The 25269-nt window shown below is 35.3% G+C and overlaps 1 protein-coding gene across 2 annotated transcripts in view; it reads right to left on the reverse strand.

The window, feature by feature from the left end:
* RASA2 (RAS p21 protein activator 2) overlaps window positions 1-25269 on the reverse strand; it is a 120590-nt gene that overhangs the window by 76912 nt on the left and 18409 nt on the right. For both annotated transcript variants that reach the window (XM_061193609.1, XM_061193611.1), the window contains exons 2-4: window positions 19875-19992; window positions 15451-15554; window positions 6069-6163 (exon numbers count right to left, since the gene is read on the reverse strand). In XM_061193609.1, coding sequence (XP_061049592.1) covers window positions 6069-6163; window positions 15451-15554; window positions 19875-19992 — 317 coding nt within the window. The remainder of the gene's footprint in view (window positions 1-6068; window positions 6164-15450; window positions 15555-19874; window positions 19993-25269) is intronic.

A 25269-nucleotide genomic window follows, 5' to 3' on the forward strand; every position in this document is an offset into this window, starting at 1 on the left:
TTCACGTAACTGAAGTCCCAGAAGAGAGGAGAAAGAACGAACAGGGGAAAAAAAAAAGCTGAAGAGATAATTGCCTGGAATTTTCCTAAACTGAAGAAAGACAACAAGGCACAGTAATCAAGAGCCCCTAGGAACACCCAAGTAGGATAAAAAGAAAACCACACGTAGGTGCAGCATAGTAAAACTGATGAAAACAAAATATAAAGAGAAAATCCTAAGGCAACTAAAAAATAACAGGGACATTACTTACAAAGAGGTAACTGTTAAGATGCTGACAAGGAACTATATTTGGTGATAAACATGCAATGTGATTCGGTCCACAACAGCTTTCTTATTATCCAACCTCCTAGGGGAGGTTCAGTGACAAAATAATATACCTTTCACATATGTCAGAAAATAACGGAAGTTCAAATATCTGACACTATATTCTACACTTCTATTTAAAAATAAATCAAATACTTAAAGGGTATTATTCTATATATATTTCATACCACTAATTATATTAGGTTGATATAAGCAATTATATCACATTAATTTGTATTAGGCAGCGTATTTAGGAACTTATTACTGTCTGAAGGTTTATATTCTAACTTTATTTCAGTTACTGTTTCAAAAATTTCACATAGAAAAATCTGTGATTATTTTAATTTTATAGTATGTATAGTCTTGGTACCATTTAGAAGATATTATGTGAATTTCTGCATACAATTTGGGAAATTCAAATGAATATAGGTATTTGGGCAAAACACAATGCATGCACTTAAAAACTTCCTGAGTCTAAACATTTTTTTGTTTTATCAACATTAATAAATTAATTTAAACGACCATTAAATTAAATTTTAACAACCATTCCACAGAACTCAAGTATATTTCAACTGATGAAAATTTTTCTCCATATGAAGGAAACGTCTAGATTTCTGATGGATGTTTTTATATATAGTAATTAATTCTATAAATCATTTTGGACACGACTGCCTATCTGATGAAAAAATAAAGGTTTTACTTAATACCTTCTGTTTATGGATGGATTTGTTTTCTCTTTAAAGAAGTATTTATTATGATCTAGAATGGCTCATTCCTTTATTATTTCATGTTTATAAATTTACAAATGAAGTTTTTAAGATACCTTTATACTCATTATGTCTTAACTGAGCATGTAAAAAAAAAACCCTTGATTTATGCATTATTAGCTATAATCTTTGGATTTTTTTAAGTGCTTGCTTGTTTTAAACAAGGGCAGAGGCCATATTACCACCCCACACACACCAAAAAAAAAAAAAAAACCTATAAAACAATCAATAACTTATGGCAGGATCCAGAAATTCAAGATAAGCTTGTTGGTAAAAAGACTTATTAACTAAGTAATTACATCAAAAGGATGTGATTGATATTGCATCTGGATTTACTGCTTGTACAAGTTGTGTGAGACAAACACCCTTAATTAATGAGAGCACCAACTTCTCCATATGAAAGATTTGGTTTAATCAGTCTTATATAAAGGCATACTTTTTATCATAGTACCTAAAAAATAAAGAAAGGAAAAATACTTAAAGTTATTGTGAGTTCCAGGACCAAATAGCTAAAAGCATGGCTGCAGATGACCTAAGCCAAAAGAAGATTTACAAGAAGGGGCACCAACACAACTCATTAACTTCGTTTACGTGGCAAAGAATACAGAGAAAGAACACCAAATGAAATAGGATGATAACCAGGACCACAAACTTAAGGAAGAAAATGCTTTGAAAAAGAGGGAGCAGTCAACAGTATCAAAAGTTGCTGAAAGACCATGTAAGAGGAGGACTGAAAAATGTCCACTAGACTTAACACAGTGTCATGCGTAACATTAGTGAGAGCTGTCTATGCTCTCCCTCCAACCCACTGTGGGGTCTGAAGGCAGATTAGAGTGGGTTGAGAAAAGAATAGTTCAAGCCACGGGGGAACGCTGCAAAACAAAACAAAAAAGAACAGGAAAAAAAAAAGTGTAGCAAAACACACTCATGAAATATTATTAATATTGTCTTGAATGTTTGAAAAGAAAACTGAAAACAATTAACATTAACAGCAATAATAAAGCATCTGGGAAACAATTCAAGGTAAGAGGTTAGTGTTCTTAGCAATTTCTGAACTGTTTTGGTATAAAACCCATCTTACTACTATGGAATCCTTTCATCTGAGGGCTAAATTATGTTTCTACATGTTACTTCCCTAGAACTTTAGAACTGAAGGGAATCCTATATACTGAAGTTCTCATGTCACAGTTGAAGATCCTCAGACAACAATAATTTAGCAACTCTTTTGGGTACAAATGCCAATTAGAGCTAGGAAATCAAACATCTCCTCTGAAGTAGAGATACCAATCATTTCCTCTACCTAAACCCCTTTCTTAGGGGACAACGCCCCAAAACTTTAATCCCCAATCATATCAAATTAGACTGCAGTGGGCATCTGACCCAAGTCTGCCAAATTTTCTCTCTAAATTGTGGCAGAGAACTGAGCCAGACCTTAGAGGGTGAGGGGGCCGTATGCTCAAGTAGGCTCAGAGACTGACGTGGCATTTTTTAGCTGTCAACAAGAAATTAGAGTGGATTTATAGAGAGAAGCAGAAGGGAGAGACATGTTAGTCTCATCAGACATACAAAAAGAATACCATGGAATCTCATCATTAAACAACGTTTTTTTTCTTTCCCCTTCATTTTGCAAAGTGAATAGTTATTAAAATTAGAGCAGGGGTTTCCCTGGTGGCACAGTGGCTAGGAGTCTACCTGCCAAAGCAGAGGACACGGGTTCGAGCCCTAGTCCGGGAAGATCCCACATGCCGCGGAGCAACTGAGCCCGTGAGCCACAACTACTGAGCCTACGCTCTAGAGCCCGCGAGCCACAACTACTGAGTCCGTGAGCCACAACTACTGAAGCCCGCGTGTCTGGAACCTGTGCTCTGCAACAAGAGAGGCCTCCGCAATGAGAGGCCTGCACACCTCAGCGAGGAGTGGTCCCCGCTCGCCGCAACCAGAGAGGAGCCTGCACGCAGCAATGAGGACCCAACGCAGCCAAAAAAAAAAAAAAAAAAAATTAGAGCGAAAAATAGAGAGAAAACATTAACTATTCACTTTACAAAATAAAAGGGAAAGAAGAAAAACACTATTTAAACAGTGAGCACTTATACTCAAGGAGCACAGTGAGCACATGAGTAGGGAGAAATGAATCTGTGGGTCTCAATCCTATGTGCCTCCTGCAGTATCTACTGCTGTGCTGAGAAGTCTACACTTTAAAGATACAGTATATATTTTTCATTCACCGTGGTGCTAAATGCAAGCCAGCTAAGCTATTTTATGTGGTGGTCAACCAAAAACAAACAAACCACCCATTATTTTAGTTTACTTTATGAGAAATTAAAGTCTTTTCAAAAATAATTCTATGTGAACTGTATCTAGTCTATTATAGTAAGAAACCTGATCTCCACTTAGGATGCAGCTCCTATGTAAATGCCTGACAACTTTCTAGCTCTCACTGGCCATACTGAAGTTCTTGTAATTATACTCCAAGGAGCTTCCCAGGAACTTTCTAATGTCCCTCCCTTTTTCTCTGAGCTAATTTGGGTAAGCTTCTGTGCCTTATACTCAGATTTTCCTAAGTGATTCTCTTAATAATCTATGTTGAAGCCTTTTTAAGACCAACAGTACAGAATAGTTAAAGGTAGTAAAGTACCGTGGTTAGGAGTTTTAGAATCAGACAAGCTCTTTATGGGAATGATGGTTCCATCACTTAATAGTTTTGTGACTTTGCAGATGTCATTTAACCTCTATGAATCCATTTTCTCCATCTATAAAATGGAGGTAATGCTACCTACACCTCATAATGCTAATCTGAAGATTAAGTGAGATAATATATATTAAGTCCTTAGTACTGTGCTAGATATATGCTGTTCTAATTACTAACAGTAATTATTAGATTAAATTCCTGCTGAACTCTATCTGTCTCACAGCTTTCTCCTATGGCTCCACCAACTGCTCTTATTTCCATGATATTTTTATAAAATTTTATAAAACTTATGCAAGTGAACAAATTCATTAACAAAATAGGATTTGTATGAATCAGGCTGCTTTTCTATCTTTTTTAGACTCACGAGGTTGATTTAATATTCCTAGATCAGCTTTGGAGCGAAACAATGTTCCCAATGTACAAGATTAATGTGATAAGTGTCATGCACCCCCTCCCATCCCCTAAAGTACTCTTCTTTCTAAAATTTATTTTAAATAGTGAGTAGATCTTACAAATCAACTATCATTTAAGACAAAAGAACTGTAAAGGTTAAAAACTCATGGTTATGAAAATAATTCGTAGCAAATAAAAAATGTCATGATATCTAACGGTTAAATGCTGTTTGCAGATTTTTGTGTTTCAGCCATGAGTTTTATATATACAATCAAATAAAAAGCCTGTTACCCAGTACTGAGCTCTAAAACCATCTCCAATAATTATATAAAGAGTATTCTATAGAAATTTCTAACTTTGGAGAGCTGGGTCCCTTAAATCCTTTAGCAAATAACACTGGCCACAAGAAAAAGAATGGACTTTAATAAACTACATCTTAAAATAATCCTCAAACTTCATTTTAGACCAAATTCTCAAAGCCTTTTCTTATCTTTCTTTTTTGTTAAAACTATTAAAAAGAAAAACTAGCACTTCAAAACTTTCATGTCTGCCTTTTGGTAAAGGCGTATCAGGGAAATGGACACCTGACTGACTGGTGGTAAACAGACATTTTACATTTGTATAACTATTAACAGCTTTCAAAATACTCTTAAACGTATTTCATTTAATTCTCACAATCATATGAGTCAACATGGCAACTTTCATTCCCATTTTATAGAAATAAAATTCAAGGTCAGTAAAATAACCACATATGAAAATTAGGACCTCAATTTTTAGACTTCTACTTTAAAACCCTTTCCACTTCATCACATTGCCTCTCACCTGGATCATTTACCATACAGTATAACTGGGATAAGAATAAAAGTTATTGTCAAATGGAAAGAAAAGAACATTAAAATGGGGTAGGGTGGAAAAACAGGAGAAGTTTCAATTATATTTTGTACTTAAGAAGGGGTTTTAGCAAACAAATACTTAATTTTTTGAGAATTTAAGCAAACAGAATGCTTGAGAGGTTATGAGGAAACAGACACAGGCACTTTATTTGCAAATACCTGTGGGTGTGTGTGCAGTACTTTTTTCTTGCCTTAAACTTCTGTTTGAGTCACAGTGACAAATTATAACTTCTTTTAGAGAAGAAGAATTCTGCTTGCAGTTATGCCCTTGGGAAATGGTTTCACAATCCTTATCATATTTTATAAATAAATAGGGTTACAAAAAAAGGATTCCCTTTAGATAGAAATAATTTCTAAGAGTAACTCAGACTTTTCAGAAACAAATACAAAAGTTAAGCTACATGGCTAAACACATTTTTATTCACACATAGAATCTTTAAAATCTCTTATTTTGGCAAGAGGAAAGAAGAGCTTTAAAATAAGTAATGATACCCTTTCAGATAAAAAGAAAGATGAACAAAAGGAAGGGTGGGTATGAGAATGAAGGCTCTGCATGGTGGGCTCAGGCATGGTTTGAATGAATAACGTTTTCCCAAGTCTAGTGTATTAGAGAGTAAAGAGAGCATCCTGGTCAGTACAGATGAAATAAATCACAGACTTCTAAGGATTCTCCTCAGAGTTAATAAAACATATCTTTTCCATTAAAACCGTTTCCCCATCTAAAAAAATTAGTAATTTGCTACTGTGACCCAAAAAAAAGAACTAAGGAAGGAAAAAAACTGTCCTCCTAATATAACCCCCCCAAACACATACGCGTGCACATACACGTACATTATTCTTGATTTCATGTGGCGAGGCATTTCCTTCCAGTTATTTGTTACTCAGAGGTCTATAATGTTTGGTGCCAGAAGCTAAAATAAGGTATGATTAAGCTCTCTCTAAATGAACAAGTATAATTAGTTCGTTTTTCACTCATTTTCTGTGTGTGACAATCTCTTCCATCACTTAATCCTTAATATTTACCTGAACCTCTGAATTGGAATCAATAGGCTGTAGTGAAAACCAAGTTTCTCTGCCACTGTGGTTACACAAGTCTTCTTTTTTGATGGCTACTTTTCCTGTAAGAAATAAGTAAAACAATGAGGAAACATATTATATATAATCATTAGCACTGTTACATATAATACTTTGTAGAAAACATTTAAAAATAATTTGTATCTGTTGATATCAAAAAATCCATTTTTATAAAGCATTTTTCTATATCCTAAAAACTGAAAAGGTGCCTCATTTCCCTCTACCCATTGGCAGACCCTTCTCTGGGCCATTTTGAATTAGAGGTTTAGACCAAAACTCAGTTGTATTTATATGCAACTGCGTTTTTTTAGTACTTATTCAGATTCACATTTTCACCCAGAGTACATTCATCAGTATAAAAAGCAATGTACAATGATAGTGCAAACTAATCCTCTCAACTCTTTAACACTACGAATAAACCATATGTTCTGTCTGAGCAGACATATCTGCATTTAATAAGAGTTTATAAGCTCCAATTAAGAGAACAGAAAAACAGTATCATATGGTCACTAATAATTTTGAAAACTGACTTGAAATTATGAGATTAAAATAATTTTATTAAAAATTTGCTTTATCAAAACACTGTAAACACTGCTTATGTTGCTTCAATGCATACACACACACAAAAAAAATCAAAGCAGTTCCCTAAAGAGTGTCTACGTCTCAGAGACAGATACAGTACAATGAACAAAGTAGTATGAGAGGAAGAAACAGAAATGTTCTTATTATAATGAAGTATTTGCCATGTTGGTACAAAGCATTTCCTTCCTCAATTCAAGTTTTAAGAAGTAGACATAGTTTTGCATATGACCGACAATTTATTCCAACATTCAACACAAAAGCTTCAACAAAGGATATATGCTAAAGTAAAAAATAGTTCACTTTCTTTTATTTTATCAAACAAGAATTTTCATTTTAAGTACCCTAATTATACTTCATACCCTTTTCACTTATGACCATCTTGGTCTTTTAGTTCAACATTTGAAAACTTTTAGAAAACAGTAAAAAAAAATTTCTGTCAAGATATATCAATTTTTCTGTGTCAAGTGGAAAGAAAGGGCATAACAGGAAAACAAACACAGAAAAACTGTCTTTAAAATTTTATTCTAGAATTAGACAGTGGTAATGGTTGCACAACTCTGTGAATATACTTAAAACCACTGCACTGCACACTTTAAAAGGGTAAGTTTTATGGCATGTAAATAACATATCAATAAAGCTATTATTTAAAAATTTAATATTATAAGACCCTTATTCTACAATTTCCAGGATTTTTAGTTTTATACATAATTTATGAATGTGCATGTAGATGTACATACATGTGCATGTATAATGCATACAAACATCACTAAAGCAAGCCCCCAACTTAAAAAAAGGGCTTTTAAAAAAGTTTATTCAGAAGTTTTCTGGTTTGATTGATGCATTTACTCATTCAACAAATAATCACAATGGCTTTGTATTTTAAATGGTGAGTTGATTTCCAGACTTCCTTAACCAAAGTCTATTTAACCAATAATGCTTCTAAAAACTAGAGTAGGAATCTACCTGTTCAATTTACAACTCACAACTCAGATCACTGGAAACACATCTTCTTTGTCACAAGTGCCTTCCCAAAAGAGAATCCTCTCTTAGTTCACAGGTAAAAAAAAAAAAAATCCTAAGGCAAGCACCCTCTTCCTCCTATTTCATGTCTCATGTATCCATGGTACTCACTGTCACAAAAGAATTGAACGGTTCTTGTCTTTTGAGAGGGAAACTCTTTTCTGACTAGCCATATAAATAAGCCGTTTGTAAGTTGAGAAAAACCTGCAATTTCGTTGCCAGCTCTTATTCTTATCAAGTTCCTTTTAAGATGTCAGTTTCTAAAATGTAAAGATTTAGTCAGCCTGAAGCAGCATGGAAGAACACATGATCTCAAGAAGTCAGAGAAACTGACAAAGAACAACAGAGAAAAATAAAGAAAAATATTTGAAGTCATTAGGTATTAGGATACCTGCAACATGTTCAGCACTTCGATAGGCAATATAACGTATGAAAAAGAAATACCTGTCATCAGCCCTAGGGAATCAAACAGGGTAGAGAAGGGTTAGGAGGGGAGGGAGGGAAAAATGAATAAAAGAATGAATGAGAAAGGTGGGAGGGGAAAGGGGAAAGGAATTTGGAGAAAGAGGAGAGGAACAGGGAGGGGAGGAACAAGTGTCTGAAATACAAATAAGACCAAGAAAATCGTTCATCATTCTTATTCGTTGTGAGCTATCCTTAGTTAAACAGGTTAGATGACAGCTATTAAATATTAAAGGTAGGCAGCCTGATACAGTGGAAAGAGCACTGAACTGAAAGAAAAGCCAGCATTTACTGAACAGCTACCAGGTGGTAAACATTCTTACACATTTTGTTTAATCTTCATAACAATCTTGGGGGAAGAGGATATATTACAGATGAGGAAAGCTGAATGATATCAAAAACCTGCCCACTAACAAGTGCTAAAGCCAGATTTCAAAACCAAGGTACGCCTGCCTGTTCATGTTCCTTCCAACACAGACACTAACTCTGTAGTATCTACACTACAGACACTACAGACACTACAGACACTAATTCTGTTACTTATTAAGCTGTGTGATCTTGGGCAATTTATTTAAATTCTACATCTCATTTACCTCCTCTGTGTTTGAAACAACTTTCAGCTCTAATGAAACCTATTCCATGCCTCAAACAGTCTCCAAAGTGTTTTAGTTTAATGTTTACTATTTTAAACAAAGTTAACTCATTATTTCACTAGCTGTGAGATCACCAACATTGAAAATAAACAAATACATAAATAATCAACCAACCACCCCAGGAACCAAATACCCAACACATTATTTAAAGGTACCATTTCATTTCCCCACTGTACTGACAAACCCATAGACAGAAAGAGCTTAGACCACATATATACACAAATATATACCAGATGCTATATTAGTTCCTTAAAATCAGACAAGGAGAGGAAACACAAAAAGAAATGAAGGAACTGTGGACACAGAAACCATTTCTGTTGGTCTGTAAGTAAAAAAAAGTATTCTTAGCTTTCCATTACCACTTCTAAGCAGCATTTTCTTACCATCTGTAAATATCATGTTATACTAGGCCCCCATTTTTAGGCACAACATATTCTTAGAAATTTCATCCTGATACAGATCACCAACCAGCAAAATCTTGATGGCCTTGTTCCTACTTGGCTACTAGTAGAAATGGCTGAAAGGGTAGATAAAAGTAGCGGTAAGTGTGACTGCTTATACAAGATGAAAAAGAACCAGAGGACTGAACAAATTCTGGCAGTATCAATAACAGCAATTCAATCGATGGCAACACTTAGATGCCTTAGTGTACAGGGTTTAGATTGATACCTTTTGGTCTCTGTGGCAGACTGGTATATTAACGGCTTCCAATAAATCATACTTCCTTGTTCTATGCCACTGTGTGGTCCCCTCCAGCACTGACTCTGGGTTTGGCCATGCCACTTACTTCTGCCAATGGGACATCGACAAATGTAATGCAAGTAGTCTTAATAAGCACCTGCAGTAGGGCTTAGCCTCTTGCAACCTCAATACCATGTGGAGTGGAAGGCCCAGATAATGGACAGCACCAGCCATCAGACCTATGGGTCAGATCATTCAGCCCAGTCAATTTTTCAGGTAACTGCACATTAGTGACCCCAGGTGAGACCAGCAGAAGAACCACCCAGTTGAGCTTGGCCCAAATTGACAACCTGCAGAATCATGAGCAAATGTATGATTGCTAAATTAAGCCACTGAGCACTGGGGTGTGATTTGTTATGTAGCAACAGATAACTGATACAGTCCCTGTGCAAACAGACACAAAAGTGTAGTCATAAGCAATTTTTAAACAGTAGGTTTGACTTAAGAGCTAAATGCCAGGAGAAATTACAATTCAAAGAGTTTAAGAAATACCTTCGCTATCTTCAACCCAACCTTACTTTATAGGTGAACAAGGCCTAAGAAGGTAGAGTGACTTATTTAAGGTCACAAAGGCAGTTAGTGATAGAGTCATGAATGGAATTCAGGTCTCTAATATCCTAGTGAAATTCTCTTATAACATTCTAAACCATGAGGAAAGAAAAACAAGTTAACCAGTCTACTAAGATAACCATGGTTTAACTGCTTAAGCCTAGATCCCTCGGAAAACTAAAATAACTAGAAAATACACATTAGAAGGTTAAATATATATGTTTTAATATTATTAGGATCCTCACTGGAAATGGAATTTTATTCTTACATCAAGTTTTTCTCTTCTCTTTTTCTCCTTTTTTAAGGGAAGAAGACACTATAACTTAGGACAATATATCACACAGTAAAAGACTTTTAAAGCCTTAATTTTACAATTTTCTATCTTTTTGCAGCATGGTTCCTATGTTTCAAGTTTTCAATTAATCTATAATCAAGTTTTCATACTAACTGTTCCTGGCATATAAGGATTTGTAATATGAAAAACTATGCCCCATATTAATAACAGTTATTACTTCCAGGAAGGGGACTGGGAGGGGGTCAGTGGCCAAAATTAATTGTCTGTAATACTATAATTAAAATTTTTTTTACAAAAAGGAAAATATCCATATATTATTATACAATTAAAAATAAAAAACAAACAGGCTTTTAAAGCTATTCAACAAGTACACATTCTTAGATCTTCTTAAGTTAAAAGGTGGCTCTCTCAACCCTAGCTCAAATTTCATTCCCAGAAAATGCTATGGCACTGTTTAGCCTACAACTGGGCAACTCAGTTATAAAATAATTGAGGGAACTCAATTTCCAGTAGCTCAAAATTAAAAAAAACAAAGTGCCGCCTAACTTTATGAGTTAATGACAAAAGAAAAATACGTTAAAGTAAAAAAATGTAAAAATTTGTAAGTAAAAATATCAAGATTATTTTCCAACTTTAAATTAAAGGCTATGTATGAACTGTGTCTACTTTAATAATAATTCCTATCTATAAAAGGAAAAACAATTTCTACTAAATGTAGAAATTTTATTTCTTAATAAGAATAAACTTTTTTTTTTAACAGTTCCCACACCAAGTTATGGCCTTCTGATACCACTCCTCAAAGGACTGATTTTTACTTTAAAAACAAATAAAAAAACAAAACAAGGGCAACTTTTGGAAATCATAATTATAAACCTCAACTAAAGGCCTTTCCAAGAAATACTATATAATGACTACTTGTAAATAGGTAATGAAAATTATAAAACATTTTCTTAAAATGTTTAGTCAATCAAAGATACACACTCTCTCAAGGGTCGTTAATAATCACCAACAGCCTCTATCCAATCTTTATCCTACGCTACCTCTCTCTAGTCTTGCCATTAAAAGATCTCCTTGCCTTCTGAGATATTCATCTCTTCTATCTCTCTTCCAACTTCCTGATACATTTTATCAATCTTCACTAAAGCCTCATTTTCCCTGCAACCCTCCTTAAATGCTCCCAGGGCAATTTCATTCATTCCAGCAGAGGCTTCAAGTATCACTCAGTGCTAATGACTCTCAAATCCATACCTCCGCATCAAATCCAGATTTCTTCTCTGAGCTTCAGATCTGTATTTCCAACAGTCAACCAACATGTCCACCAAGATACTCCCCAGGTAATGCAAGTTTAACTTGTTTGAAATTTAACTTGTTTGAAATCAAAGTCATCCTCTCCCTTTCCCATCCTGAATGCTCCTTATCTCAGTTAATGACAACCATAGAAACAAGACCATTTTTAACCCTTTCCCTTCTTATATCCTCTTTATCTTCTCAGTACCTATTTCCTATTTAAAGCTACTCCTGTGAAGTACATTCCCTCATTTGCATTTCCACTGCCACTACCCTACTCATCTCATTTGATAATAGCCTCCTTGATGGCCTCCCTGCCTTTAACCTCTCTCCATTCTAAAGCATAAACTATAGATCAGGGGTCCCCAACCCCCAGGTCACGGACCCATACTGTTAGGAACCCGGCCGCACAGCAGGAGGTAAGCGGCAGGCAAGCGAGCAAAGCTTCATCTGTATTTACAGCCGCTCCCCATCGCTCACATTACTGCCTGAGCTCCACCTCCTGTCAGATCAGTGGCATTAGATTCCCACAGGAGCGCGAACCCTACTGTGAACTGCACATGCGACGGATGTAGGTTGCACGCTCCTCATGAGAATCTAATGCCTGATGATCTGAGGTGGTGCTGCTGAGGCAGTGATGCTAGTGCTGGGGAGCGGCTGCAAATACAGATTATCATTAGCACAGAGGTCTGACTGCACAGAGACCATAATAAATCAACTGCTTGCAGACTCATATCAAAACCCTGTCGATGAGTGGCAAGTGAAAACAAGCTCAGGGCTCCCACTGATTCTGCGTTATGGTGAGTTGTATAATTATTTCATTATATATTACAACATAATAATAATAGAAATAAAGTGCACAATAAATGTAATGCACTTGAATCATCCCAAAACCGTACCCCTCCCCCAGTCCATGGAAAAACTGTCTTCCATGAGACTGGTCCCTGGTGCCAAAAAGGTTGGGGACCGCTGCTACAGATGGCATACTTAAAGTAGATGTTTATATACTTTAAAAATACGTGTATATATAGTTATATATATGTATATATATGTATACACACTTTAAATACGTAACCTATAGACTCTGAGTTTGTAGTTTGAAAGTTATTGTTTACACCACAGGAAGTTGTTAAACTACAAAACTATATTCGTATATGCAGTTATATATGATTTTTAAAAGGTTCCTCATTCTTAAAAGGATCAACACTACTGTCTACAGGATAAAGTCCAAATTCCTTAACACAGCTTTGAGGGTCCACCACAACTTGGTCCAATTCATATTCCCAGATTCATCTTCTACCAGCCTTGGCCTAAGTAATTTACATTTTCCAGCACATACACCACAAACATGATTCACTTTTTCTTCTCTGCTTCTGCTAATCCCTATTATCTTGAAACTTCTTCCTTTTCCTACCTAGGTAGTCTCTGTTAATCCTCCACCAAACAAAATTAACTCTTCTTTCCTCTGTGCTCCCAAGTACTTTGTTCCTACCTCCAGCACAGACCCTATTAAATATATTAGTATTAGAGTATAAATCAGCCTGAAAACCTGGGAGCAACTTGAATCTTATTCACCTTAATACCCCCATCTTTTGTACGCCACATAGACAAGTGTTTGTAAATGTTTGTTTAATTGAATTAAGGATGGGGCCTCAGGGGTGATCCATAATTAAGGGTTTGCTACACAGAGAAAAGTCTACATATAAGTAAAGAAGTCAGAAGGAAGACAACTAGGAAAATACAATGTCATTAAACTGCCTTTTCCTTGGCTTTCAACAAGTTGAATAAGCAATCCAAAGAGTCTAATGTGACACAGAGGCAGACGAGGATTGAAAACTATGAAAATGCCTTTTGTGACAAAGTATTTGTTATGTATATAGCTGACAGAAGTTAACATATTTATCAAATATGCATGCATAAGAATAAATAAAAGATAAAATTCCATCCAAAAGAAAAATAAGCAAAAGAATTAACAACTAATTCATAGAAGAAAAATGTAAAAGACCAATAAACATATGAAAAATTCCTCAAGTTCACTAATAATCAGAAAATACAAGTTAAAATGAAATATTTCTTTCACCTATCAAATTAGAAAAAAAATTTTTCAATGATAATATCCAAGAATGACCAGGGTATGGTGAAATGATTACGCCCATGTCATGTTTGGGGGAATGTAAATTAGTACAATATTTCTGGGAGCCAATGGAAAAATATATATTAAAAAAAACTTAAAAATATTCAAACACTTTGGCTCAGTATTTTCACCTCTAGGAATTTATCCTAGAAAAAAAGACATGCAAAAAATGTATGCAGAAGGATGTTCAGAGCAACACCATTTAGAGTAACAAACATCTGGAAACATAAATCTCTACCATGAAAAGAGTGGTTAAGATAATACATTCCTATAGAAAGGATATTTTAAAAATTACTTGTGAAAAATATTTAATGACATGGGAAAAGGATCATTAGATGATATTAAATGAAAAAGGAAAAAAACTTGAATAAACAGTACAATGTAATAATATAAATGTGTGAAGTAAAGAATGGGAAGAAATACACAAATTATTAACTGTAACTGTTCTTACGCAGAGTCATTACCAATCCCTTAGAACATGTAATAATTTTACAATTAAGAGAAAGTATTATTGTTTTTAAAAGGTTATTTTATCTGCTCTAAAATGATTTTTGGAAAACTTCAAAAACAAGTTTGTCAGAAAAATGAAGTCAGATTACAGCGATTTAAAAAGAAATAAGTAATAAGCAGAAGGATATAGACCATTTGTTAAGGAATTCAATAGCAAAAGCAGAAACAAATTTAGACGGTAGTTAAGAGGTCAAAGCCAAATAAAGCGTAATCATTAAACTGTAGGAGATGAGCATGTTTCAAATGGGAAAGGAGAGATGGAGATGATGACATTCAGGACACTAAAAAGGGAGAGTAATGCATGTAAAAATTACAGACCTCTACCTGTCATTCAAAGATAGTGGTGCAAAGACCATGGACGTGACAGTATGTGGCCAGTTAGTTTTGTCCTAGTCGATGCCTACAGATCATACCTCAGACAATTACTTAAGAAACAGTTACCGGTCACCAATATAGCCAGAGAGAAGAATATGACTAGATTAAACCGAATTATTACTTCTATTAGAAAAACTTCAAAAACAGATGTTCTTTGTTGGGGATCAAATACTGTGATCTTTGTAAAAAACATTCTTTGAACCATTCAACAATATTTACAGAGCATTTACTAAATATAAGGCACTCCGGCAGTGACAGTCTCTGCCTTTGTAAATATCATATATATTCAACTAGAGCACCTAGACATTAAACAACAAACTGATTTGTCAAATCAGATTCATATAAATCAGAGTTCTACCCAGGATCAAGCTTTACTAATAACATAAAAGAAGTAGACAAATAGACTCTGATACACCTGAAAAACAAACAAACAAACGGATGAACAACTATAATGAATACTATAAAAAGGGACCCACCAGGTACTATGGAAACATATGGCACCATGAGTAGGGGGAGATCGGTTATGTCACTTCCCTGAGGAAGTGTCACCCAAGCTGAGCATTCAAATTAAAAATCAGATCCACAAATGAACATGAAGTCTACAGGAAAGGATTAGAAAGTTGAGAATATATTATTCTGTTGTTTTCAACACTTTATACTTAGAGAAAGAATGAATATAAACACCAATGTTGTGATTAAAAGACAATTATGAATAGTACATACCTATACGAAGGTCTCTTTGTAAAACATTCTTATCATAAACATAGAAAGACAAATACTGGAAAGTTCTTGGAATCTCAAAGTAAAATTCTTCACTGAAAAACGGGCTAGAGAGAAAAGGGGGAAAGTTCATTAAATTTAAATTCAACAGTGTCCTCCTATAATATTTTCAATGAAATAAATTAAAATTACAGATTAAACACCATAAAGAAAAGCTTCAAGAGTTCCAAAATAATTCTCTATGCTAAGTTTCAACTAAACCCTGTATAAACCAAGCTGAACTCTGAAAGGACCTCGATTGCCAGGCTGGGCTCTGAACAAACAGATTTTCTGAAGTCCTGTGGACAGAATATCCAGTAACTGCCTGGGGTCATGCTCACCTAAAGTGGACACAAATGAGAGCTGAGGACAGTGTCGTTCACACCATCATCATCTCAAAAATATGTAAACCACAATAATACATAACACCTAAAATGAATAATGCTATGTAAAACGTTATTTTAAAACATACTTTAAAAAATAAAAATACGTTATTTTTAATCAACTTTATTGAGGTATAAACCACATAAAATAAAATCTAATTTAAAGTACAGAAGTTAATGACTTTTGATTAATTTATAAACCTGTATAGCATCCATCCCAATCAAGATATAGTAACACTGCGACTCCCCACAAAGTTCCCTCTTGTTTCTCTGCAGTTACTCCATCATACCTGTCACAGGCAACCAGTGATCTGATTTCTAGCACTAAAGATCTGGTGTAGGATTTCATATAAATGGAATCAAATAGTATGTACACTTGCGTCCAGCTTCTTTCACTCAGCTTAACGTCTATGACATGTGTTCCATCTTGCTGTGTATATCACTAGTTCATTTGTTTTAAGTGCTGGGTAATATTCCATTTATGAATATTCTACAATCCATTCTCCTAGTGATGTCATTTGAGTTGTTTCCAGTTTGGGCTATTAAAAATAAGGCAGCTATGAACATTTTTATACAAAGCTCTTTTATGTGTTCAGTTCTTTTGGACAGGTAACTAAAAATAGAATTGCTGAGTTAAAAGGTAGGCGAACGTTTAATTTATGAGAAACTGTCAAACTGTTTCCAACGTGGCTGTACTATTCTGCACTCCTACCAGCAACGTATGAGAGCTTCAGCTGCTCCACATCATGGTTAACTTTTGCTACTGAAAGTCTTTTTAAAATTAGCTACTCTACAACATTATAAATCAACTATACTTCAATAAAAAGTTGTTTCGAAAAAAAAATTAGCTATTCTAGTGAATGTGACGTGATAAATGTATATACCTGTGTAATCTCTACCCCAATCAAGATAAAGAACAAAGTTCCCTTGTACAATGACTCACTCCATACTGTCACGGGAACCAGTGATCTGATTTCTATCATGACACATTATGTTCAAGAATGTGTAGTGACAGAAATGGTTTTAAACTGTATTTCCCTGATGACTAACGATGTTGAATATCTTTTCCTGTGCTTGTTGCCCATTTGTATATCTTATTTTAGGAACTATTTGTTTGAGTTTCCTCCACATATTTTAAAAGGTTTGTCTGTCTTCTTATTGGGTTTTTGGTTTGTTTGTTTGTTTTAATAAATTCTGGATGCAAGTCCTTTGTCAGACTATTTCCCCTCCTAGGTGTGGCTTGCCATTTCATTTTCTTGACAGTGTCAAAGAGCAGAGGGTTCTGATTTTGATAAAATCCAGTTTACCAGTTTTCCTCTTTTATGATTGGTGCTTCTGGCATCCTAAGTAAAGAAATCTTTGTCTACCCCCAAGTTGCTAAGACTTTCTCCTACGAAACAGCTTATACTTCTAAGTTCATTTTAAGAATGCTCTTTTGATATTTAAATTCTCCTATGAAGAAATGAATCTCTGAAATTCTAGTTAACATCTTTGGTCAAGAGTACCTCTTTCCTGAGAATGTTTAAAGAACAAAAGGTACTTTAAAAATGTCACCATAAAATGCAATCTCTTCAGGATGTCACAACTTAAAGAGAAGCTAAAATGCAAAGTAAATGACTCTTAAAGAAGTCATTTCTGACCCTGTCCAGAAAACAGTTGACTTAGCTTTTTAGTTGTTATAATACCTGGTCAACTTTTGTCAATATATTTTTCACTTCAAATGTAACCAAAATAAACTTAAAAGGTGGTCTGTCAAAATAGTCTTTCCAATTAGTCTCAATATAGAAATCAACAGAAAAACAACTATTAGGCAAAGACAGGTTTAGGTATTTTTCTCCTTTGCATCATTTTATATACAATTGAGAATTTTCTTTATATATTACATATCCACACTCAAATATTATTTTTAAAACACATTCTAAAGCCAAATAAGAACAAGATGAGAATTATTCACTAAGTCATCTGTATCACTGTATCATCACAATCTCAACAATCTAATCCCCACATCTGGGCGCCCACATCTTTATTTTATAAATAAATTAATCAATCAATCCATTTGAAAAAATGTTTTCAACAACGTTGGTTAGAAGCAATAACTAGACATATAGTTTTTTTATAAAGCAATACTCTACTGTTATCACTGACCTATAATCCTGCATATCACTCCTAAGGAAATTCCTGGTGTGGGGAAGAGAAGCACTAGGTACAAGAAGTATTGCTACTCAATTTGTTTATAGACCACCTACCTCTTAAAAGGATTTGAGGTAGAGATTTAGGAGCTATGGATTCCATATGTGACTCCTACTTACCTGCCATGAAAAATTCTATATCCAGACTACCTATAAAAACTATAATATTCAGAACCCATAAAAGATCTAAATGATATCTACTGACTTTTGACTTAACAGCTTATCACAACATTCACAAGGGTAGAAAACACTGAAATGAAAGCAAGGTGAGCAAGGGTTTATACTACAAATTCTTTCACCCTATTCCACAAGGAAGAATGCTAGGAGGCACCTAGAATCCAAGAAACATGTAGTCTAATTATATTGAAATGACCTAAGGTAACCATTGCTAGCCTTAAAATATCTTCCAAGTTGCTATGCATCTAGCATAATAATTTAAGATGGATAAAAATACTTGGTTTTATCATTTCCCCCACACAAATATCTGGAAAGGCAGGCAAGAGTTTTGGAAAAAAAGTAAGCTTATTTTAGTTACTCATTTACAAAGCTATATTACATACTAGAAACTACCACAAATATTCAATTTATTGAAAATTACTAGTTTTGTATATAACTGATTTTTGTGTGATATGGAATCAACATACATTAAATAACAAATTGAGATTTAAATAGTTTCAGGTCCCTATCCCAGTTTTGCTTCTAACTTCCTTTATTACATGCACAAATTATTCAGGCTTTTGGTGACTCAGTTTCATCATTTATATAAATAATTACAAATTCTAATACAACAGGGATAGGTGATTTACGATTAAAGATGTGAAGTATATTACTTCAAATCTCCTTGGGTTACTAAATATTTCATCCACCATACGTTCATTCCAACAACTCTTCATTCCCTTATTTTAACTCTTGTCTCTGAACAAGACTGCATCCTTCCAGTACAGCTCTGCACTAGAATTATATCCACAAACACTATTACCGGGAAGAGGTGGCACATTTCAATTTTATGAATTATAATTTACTATGATACTCTCGCAGTGCTATTAGACTTCCAAAAAATGACAAATCTACCTAAGAGTTCATTCCCTTACAATGCCCTACTTAGTTAAGTGACTTCTGTAAATGTTAAGGCGTAATTTATTCTCAAGAGAAATAAAATAATGATGTACTTTGAGAAAAGTTCAAATGAGTGGGCAAAATTTAGCCTAGAGAAAAAACTGAGGTATATGGTAGTTGTTTTCAAAAACTTGAAAGAGTGTCACGTGAATGATGGATTAAACTTGTTCTCCAGAAATCCAAGGGACAGAATTAGGAACAATTAAGAGGAAGATACATTTTGAGGCAATGAAAAGCCACATGAAAGCAAGCACTGTGGCTATCTTGTTCTTGTGGATGTATGAATAAATAGCACCCAGCAAGTTCTTGGCATATGGTAGGTTCTCCTTTTGACAGACATTAATCAATTAAATGTAAGAGCTCTTCAAGAGTCAGAATAGTTCTAAGACCTAACAGGCTGCTTTTAGGAGGCAGTGAACTCCTTTGTCACTGGAACATTATTAAGCAAATGCCATATGACTACTTGTCAAAAATAATTGTCGGGAGGAACTAAGCATAAGGCATTTAGTCCAGCTCAATGAACATTACGGTTCCTTCAAACTCTGAGATTCTGTAACTCTAAAAATGAGCTCAGAATCTAAAAGGAAAATAAAAGTTTCAGATGAAGAAAGTCTTCTTGATGATTACAGTCAGGAAAATGTGTAAAATTTTTTATTCAATATATATCATATGAATGATAATTTACCAATTTTTTACAAACCTTAAAGATTTTTCAACAACTTGGGTACGATAAACTTCTTCCTGGTCCAAATTTATGGTGCAGAAACAATCTCTCATTTTGTTGGGTCCAAGATATGGCAATAAATTTTTCGCTTCACCTGTTGGCACAAAAATTAAAACTGGTGTTAAATATCACCAGCTGCCTCATGCTAAGCCTTATATGGGACACATTAAATCCAAAAGAACATAAAAGATATAGCACAGAAGAAAAAATTAGTGATTAAGAAAGATAATCAGCTTGGTCTAAAGGAATCTGGTGAGACGAAGGGAGGAGCTGTGTGTAAAGGGGCATGTGAGGTCATGTTATACCACCGCATCCCTGATCCTAGAAAAGAGCAATGTCCCCATTTATGTCCTCATCCCATCCCACCAGCACCACCCTAAAGACATGTCTCCACAATTAATCCCCCTTTCCTGTATCATTAATTTTCCTCTCTACTGGATCATTCCTGTCAGCTCATAAACAAACTTTGATATTTCCCAATTTTAAAAAAAGCACAAAAAGAAAAAAAAAAAACCTCCCTTGACTCCGTCTCCTCCCTCATGATATCATTCCATTTCTAGACTCCCTTTCACAGCAAAACTTCTCAAAAACAATCATCTCTAGCCACTGTCTCTAATTCCTCACCTTCCATTCACTATTTGACCCTCTCCAATCAGCTTTTAACCCCATGACAACAGTGAAACTGCTCTATCTAGGGTCACCAATGCCTTCCATATTGCCAAACCCAATGGCATTTCTCTGTCCTCATCATACCTGATCTGACAGCACTATTTATTTAATATAAGTGAATGCTAACATCCCTCCTTAAAACTCACACTTTTCTTGGCTTCCACAACACAGTAGTTTTGGCATTCCTCCTACATCATGGACCTCTGCTGACTTCTTTCCCTCCTCATCTCTAAATGTTGCAATGCTTCAGGGCTCAGTTCTGGACCACCTTCTCTTCTTTCCCTATGCAAATTCCTTCAGTATATGGTGTTCATGCTGATGCCTCCCAGATATGCGTTTCCAGGCCTGATTTCTCCTCCTCAACATTAGATATGAATACTCAACTGCCTCCCTGGATATCCAGTAGGCTTCTCAAATTTAACAAGTCCCAGACAAACCATCTGATTTCCTCCCCTAAAACCCACTCCTCCCCCACTCTACCACCATCTTCCTCTCTTTTTCTCACCATGCTTCCCAAACCTCCCACCCCCATGTCCAGTCCATCAGTAAATCCAGCAGAACTCCAAAATAAATCCCAAATGCAACCACTTCTCCTTGCCTTCATTAGTATCACCCTACAATCCACTCTCCATCAAGGAGTATGATCTTTTAAACATACTATTCAAGTCAATTACCCCCCTACTCCAATGCCATTCCATTTCACTTAGAATACAATTCCATTTCTAAATGCCCATTTTCATGGTCTACCCAGCCCTACCGAACTGTCCTCTCCTCTCTGACCTCTTCTCCTCCCACTCTCCCCAGTGTTCACCTTCTTTCCATTCATCAACCATGTCAAGCTTGTTCGAGCTTAGGGCCTCTGCCTGAAATGCTCTAACCCTACATCTTCATATGGCTGCCTCTTCCTACCATTCAAGTCTCAGCTCAAATGTCACTTCCTCAGAAATCTTTCCTGACTATTCTATCTAAAGTAAATAATCCTGCTACCATATTCTATGTCTCTGTTTTCTTCAGAGCCTTTACAACTATCTGGAGCTCTTAATTTTTACCTAAGTGTTTATTTCTGGTTCCCTCATTCTTTGAGAGTTCTTGGTTCCCTCATTCAATGCCTGAGAACTTACTGAGCCCCAAGATCTAAAATAGTGACTGTTAAATACCAAGAAATATTTGCTGAATGAATATTAAAGAATCAAGTAAGTCTAGTTTCGAAGTTCTTGTGAGATGCTCATTGGCTAAAAGGACACACAAAACTGTGGGTGCTGAAATCAGACACCAGTGTACTAAATTAGGAAAGCAATGTAGTTGGCATAAGGGAAAGAGCATTTCCCTGAGAATCATGAAACCAGTGTTCCTGTATTACCTCTGCTATTAGGTGGACAAATGACTCCAGACAAATCTCTGAAGAACAGTTTTCCTAACGAAAGTCTGGGCTAGATAAACTCAAGTCTCTTTCTGCTTACCAACTTTAAAACTAAAGGCCAGGGACTTCCCTGGTGGCCCAGTGGTTAAGACTCCGTGCTCCCAATGCAGGGGGCCTGGGTTAGATCCCGCATGCCACAACTAAAGATCCCGCATGCTGCAACTAGAGAACCCACATGCCGCAACTAAGACTCGGCACAGCCAAATAAATAAATAAATATTTTAAAAATAATAAATAAAACTGAAGGCCATTTAAACCAATATCTTTTAAAGAAGTCTAGCAGAAACTTAAGAAGCACCTATGAAAAACTCAATAAACAAATTATTTTTTTAAATTAAAATTAGAAAAATCAGGGAACAGTCCCTCAGAGCTATCTGAGAGGCTGTCTCTCAGGCTTAAGTCCTGAGTAAGTCCACCGAATAAAACAGAATTCTCGAAAACTAAAAGTAGAATAAAATAAAATTAGAAAAATCAATGGAAAGGCACCAGTAAGATACTCACTGTTATTAAGTTTGTCATTGAGAGATTAGGGGAAAGAAATCAAGTTACCACGTCATAGAATAAGCATCTCAAGTCAAAATAAAGGAATCTAATCTTTTAAATGACCCCCAACTTGCCTAATATGGGTTGGCCTTTACAAATTCACTAGTTTCCTAACAGGAAAAATAATATATATTTGAACTTGTATCCATCCATCTTCTCTTCCTCAAAAGACTACATGTCCCTCCCTATTATCTATATAGCTCATCCACCTACCTGTGCTCTCTCTACCCCATTCCCTCCCTCTCACTCCAGGACACTGCCCAGCAATTCTGTTTTCATTACTTTCAACCTTCTCCTTTAAGTCTCTCCTTCTTTGCCATCTGCCCTCTGTGTAATCCAGAGGGTCTGGGTTTGTTTTTTTTTAACTAAAAATCCACCTAGGTCACCATATAGGGCCTGGAATATAAACAAATTTGGAATTAAATCATAATAAACATGCTCCATATCTAATGAGGGAATCTTAAATACTAAATCACTGCCCTTGAACATGTTGCTGTTTCATTCACACTAGTGCGATTTGAGAAAACCACACTATATAAACGTACACATATTCCACCGCCCACCTTTCTAAGAGGGAGACAGTGGGGATTATTTTGTCTGCAGAATCCAATGAACTTGACATTATCAGACATTTACTCAGAATAATTAAAATTCAAGTTCTACGTAATATATAAAATGCACTCAACATCACTTCCTAGAAAAGCAGTTGTCATAATCTTTGAATATCTGTCACTAATGTTCAAAATAAACTACACTGAAAAGTAAATTCATCTAATCAATGCCAGATCACCAATCAATCATGCTAATATATGTTGATTAAGTCAGCTATCAAGACTTTAAACTGTAACTCCAAAATACAGTGGTAATTAACTGGCACTTTATAAAAAACATACATCAAAATAATTAACTGTCACTTTATTTTAAAAAATCAAAAGTGAAGTAACTAATGGTTAGAGAATTAACAAAAATACTGTTGTACTCAATATATCTCTAAGCAGAAAGATTAATTTAATAGCACACACTTTATATTAAGCTACACAAAGAAGTGAGGAATTTTAGAAGATTATACCTGTCCTGTGTGTGATATTTGCATAGGGCCTCACTAGTTCTAGTTAATTATTGTATATAAATAAGCAAGTGCATTGGACAAAAACCAAACAAACAATAAACTACTGCTCCTTAAAAGGCAAGCTTCCGGAACACTTATTCTATAATCTCTGCTTCAATCCTTCCCCTCCTACTCACAGCCTAAACCTACAATTTGGCTTCTGACCCTATTTCTTTACTAGAACTTTCAAGAACACTAATAATATTAAGTGCTACCAAATCAAGTGACTGTTCTTCTGGTCCCACCTTATTTAATCACACTTCAGTGTTTGATAACACTGACCTTTCCTCAGCTTAGGTAACCCATTCTAATTTTTTTTTTTGAACTCCCTCTTTCAGGCTTTTCATCCACTACCCACACTTTAAATGTCAGGTAACTTTGGGCATCCACAGACCACTAAATTCATCATATAGGTGGAGAACCAATTTCAGGCATTTTTTTTTAATATGTCATTATAAAACAATTTAAAAAATATACTAAAATACAAATACTTGTAAGCTTCTCAACATTATTTGATGGTATTATGTGCCATCATTCTCAATTTATCTATAGCGCATTTGATGATGGCTAGCCTTCAAGAGAATCAGGGTCTATATCTGTGGCAGATATGGTGGGTCAGTGTTCATCATCTGTTACAATGTCCTTTGGCGTATGATTTCCTGTACTGCAGAGACTAGAAAACTAAAAACTACATTTCCCAGCCTATTTTGTAGTTAGGGTTGTGGATGTGATTTAAATTCCGTTAATTAGATGCACTCGCTGGAAATTTGGAGGACAAAAAAGAAGGGAGGTTGCATTTATGTTGCTTCTACTAGCAAGTACTGTCATGGAGATGTCCAAGTTTCCCACAGTAGCACTGGCTGCAGTCCTTGTATCCAGTCACAGGTTTCACAGATATCAAGAAGAAGGGTACAAGGCATCCATTCTGTCACACAGGTTGTGGCCAGTGTGGCTTAGCTCTAGGGCCAGCAGCAGCTGGGGAATTCCCTGGCAGTCCAGTGGTTAGGACTCCGTGCTTGCAGTGCAGGGGGCACAGGTTCGATCCCTGGTCGGGGAACTAAGATCCCACAAGCTGCACGGTGTGGCCAAAAAATAATAATAACAATAATAATAATAATAAAACCTACTTCTAGAGCTAGCAGCAGTGACAACAGTTTACCGATGAAGATGGTTGCTTGTTGTTGGCTGTTTCCTAATAGTGGAAGATTCCTGATCATGGTAGAGGTGGCAAGGTTCTAAGACTAGCAGCTAAAAGTTACAAATTCCTAATTTTGCAGGCACCTTTCTGATCCAAAAAGAGGTAGTAAATCCCTTCATGGCCCAGATGCAATGTGGCTTTTGAATGGCATTCTTGAAAGTTGGACTAGAGTCTATTTCTTCAGTATTTCTAACAATTCTGTAAGCCACTTAAAATCTTTTATTTAAAAAAAAAATCTTTTATTAAATCTCTTTCTGCTTACACTAGCTAGAGTTGATTCTGTAACCTAATCCTGACTAGCTTTTTTTCTTTATTTTCTTTTCTAACAAATTTGAAAGTCCCATCTCACATTACTGGTCATCAGAGTTCGGTGAGTCTTTCAACTAGATGTGGCTATCTGGATCAAACATGGACTCAGAAATTATAAAGCAGT

The sequence above is a fragment of the Eubalaena glacialis genome, chromosome 6 (genome assembly GCF_028564815.1).
Source record: "Eubalaena glacialis isolate mEubGla1 chromosome 6, mEubGla1.1.hap2.+ XY, whole genome shotgun sequence".
NCBI classification, from domain to species: Eukaryota; Metazoa; Chordata; class Mammalia; order Artiodactyla; family Balaenidae; genus Eubalaena; species Eubalaena glacialis.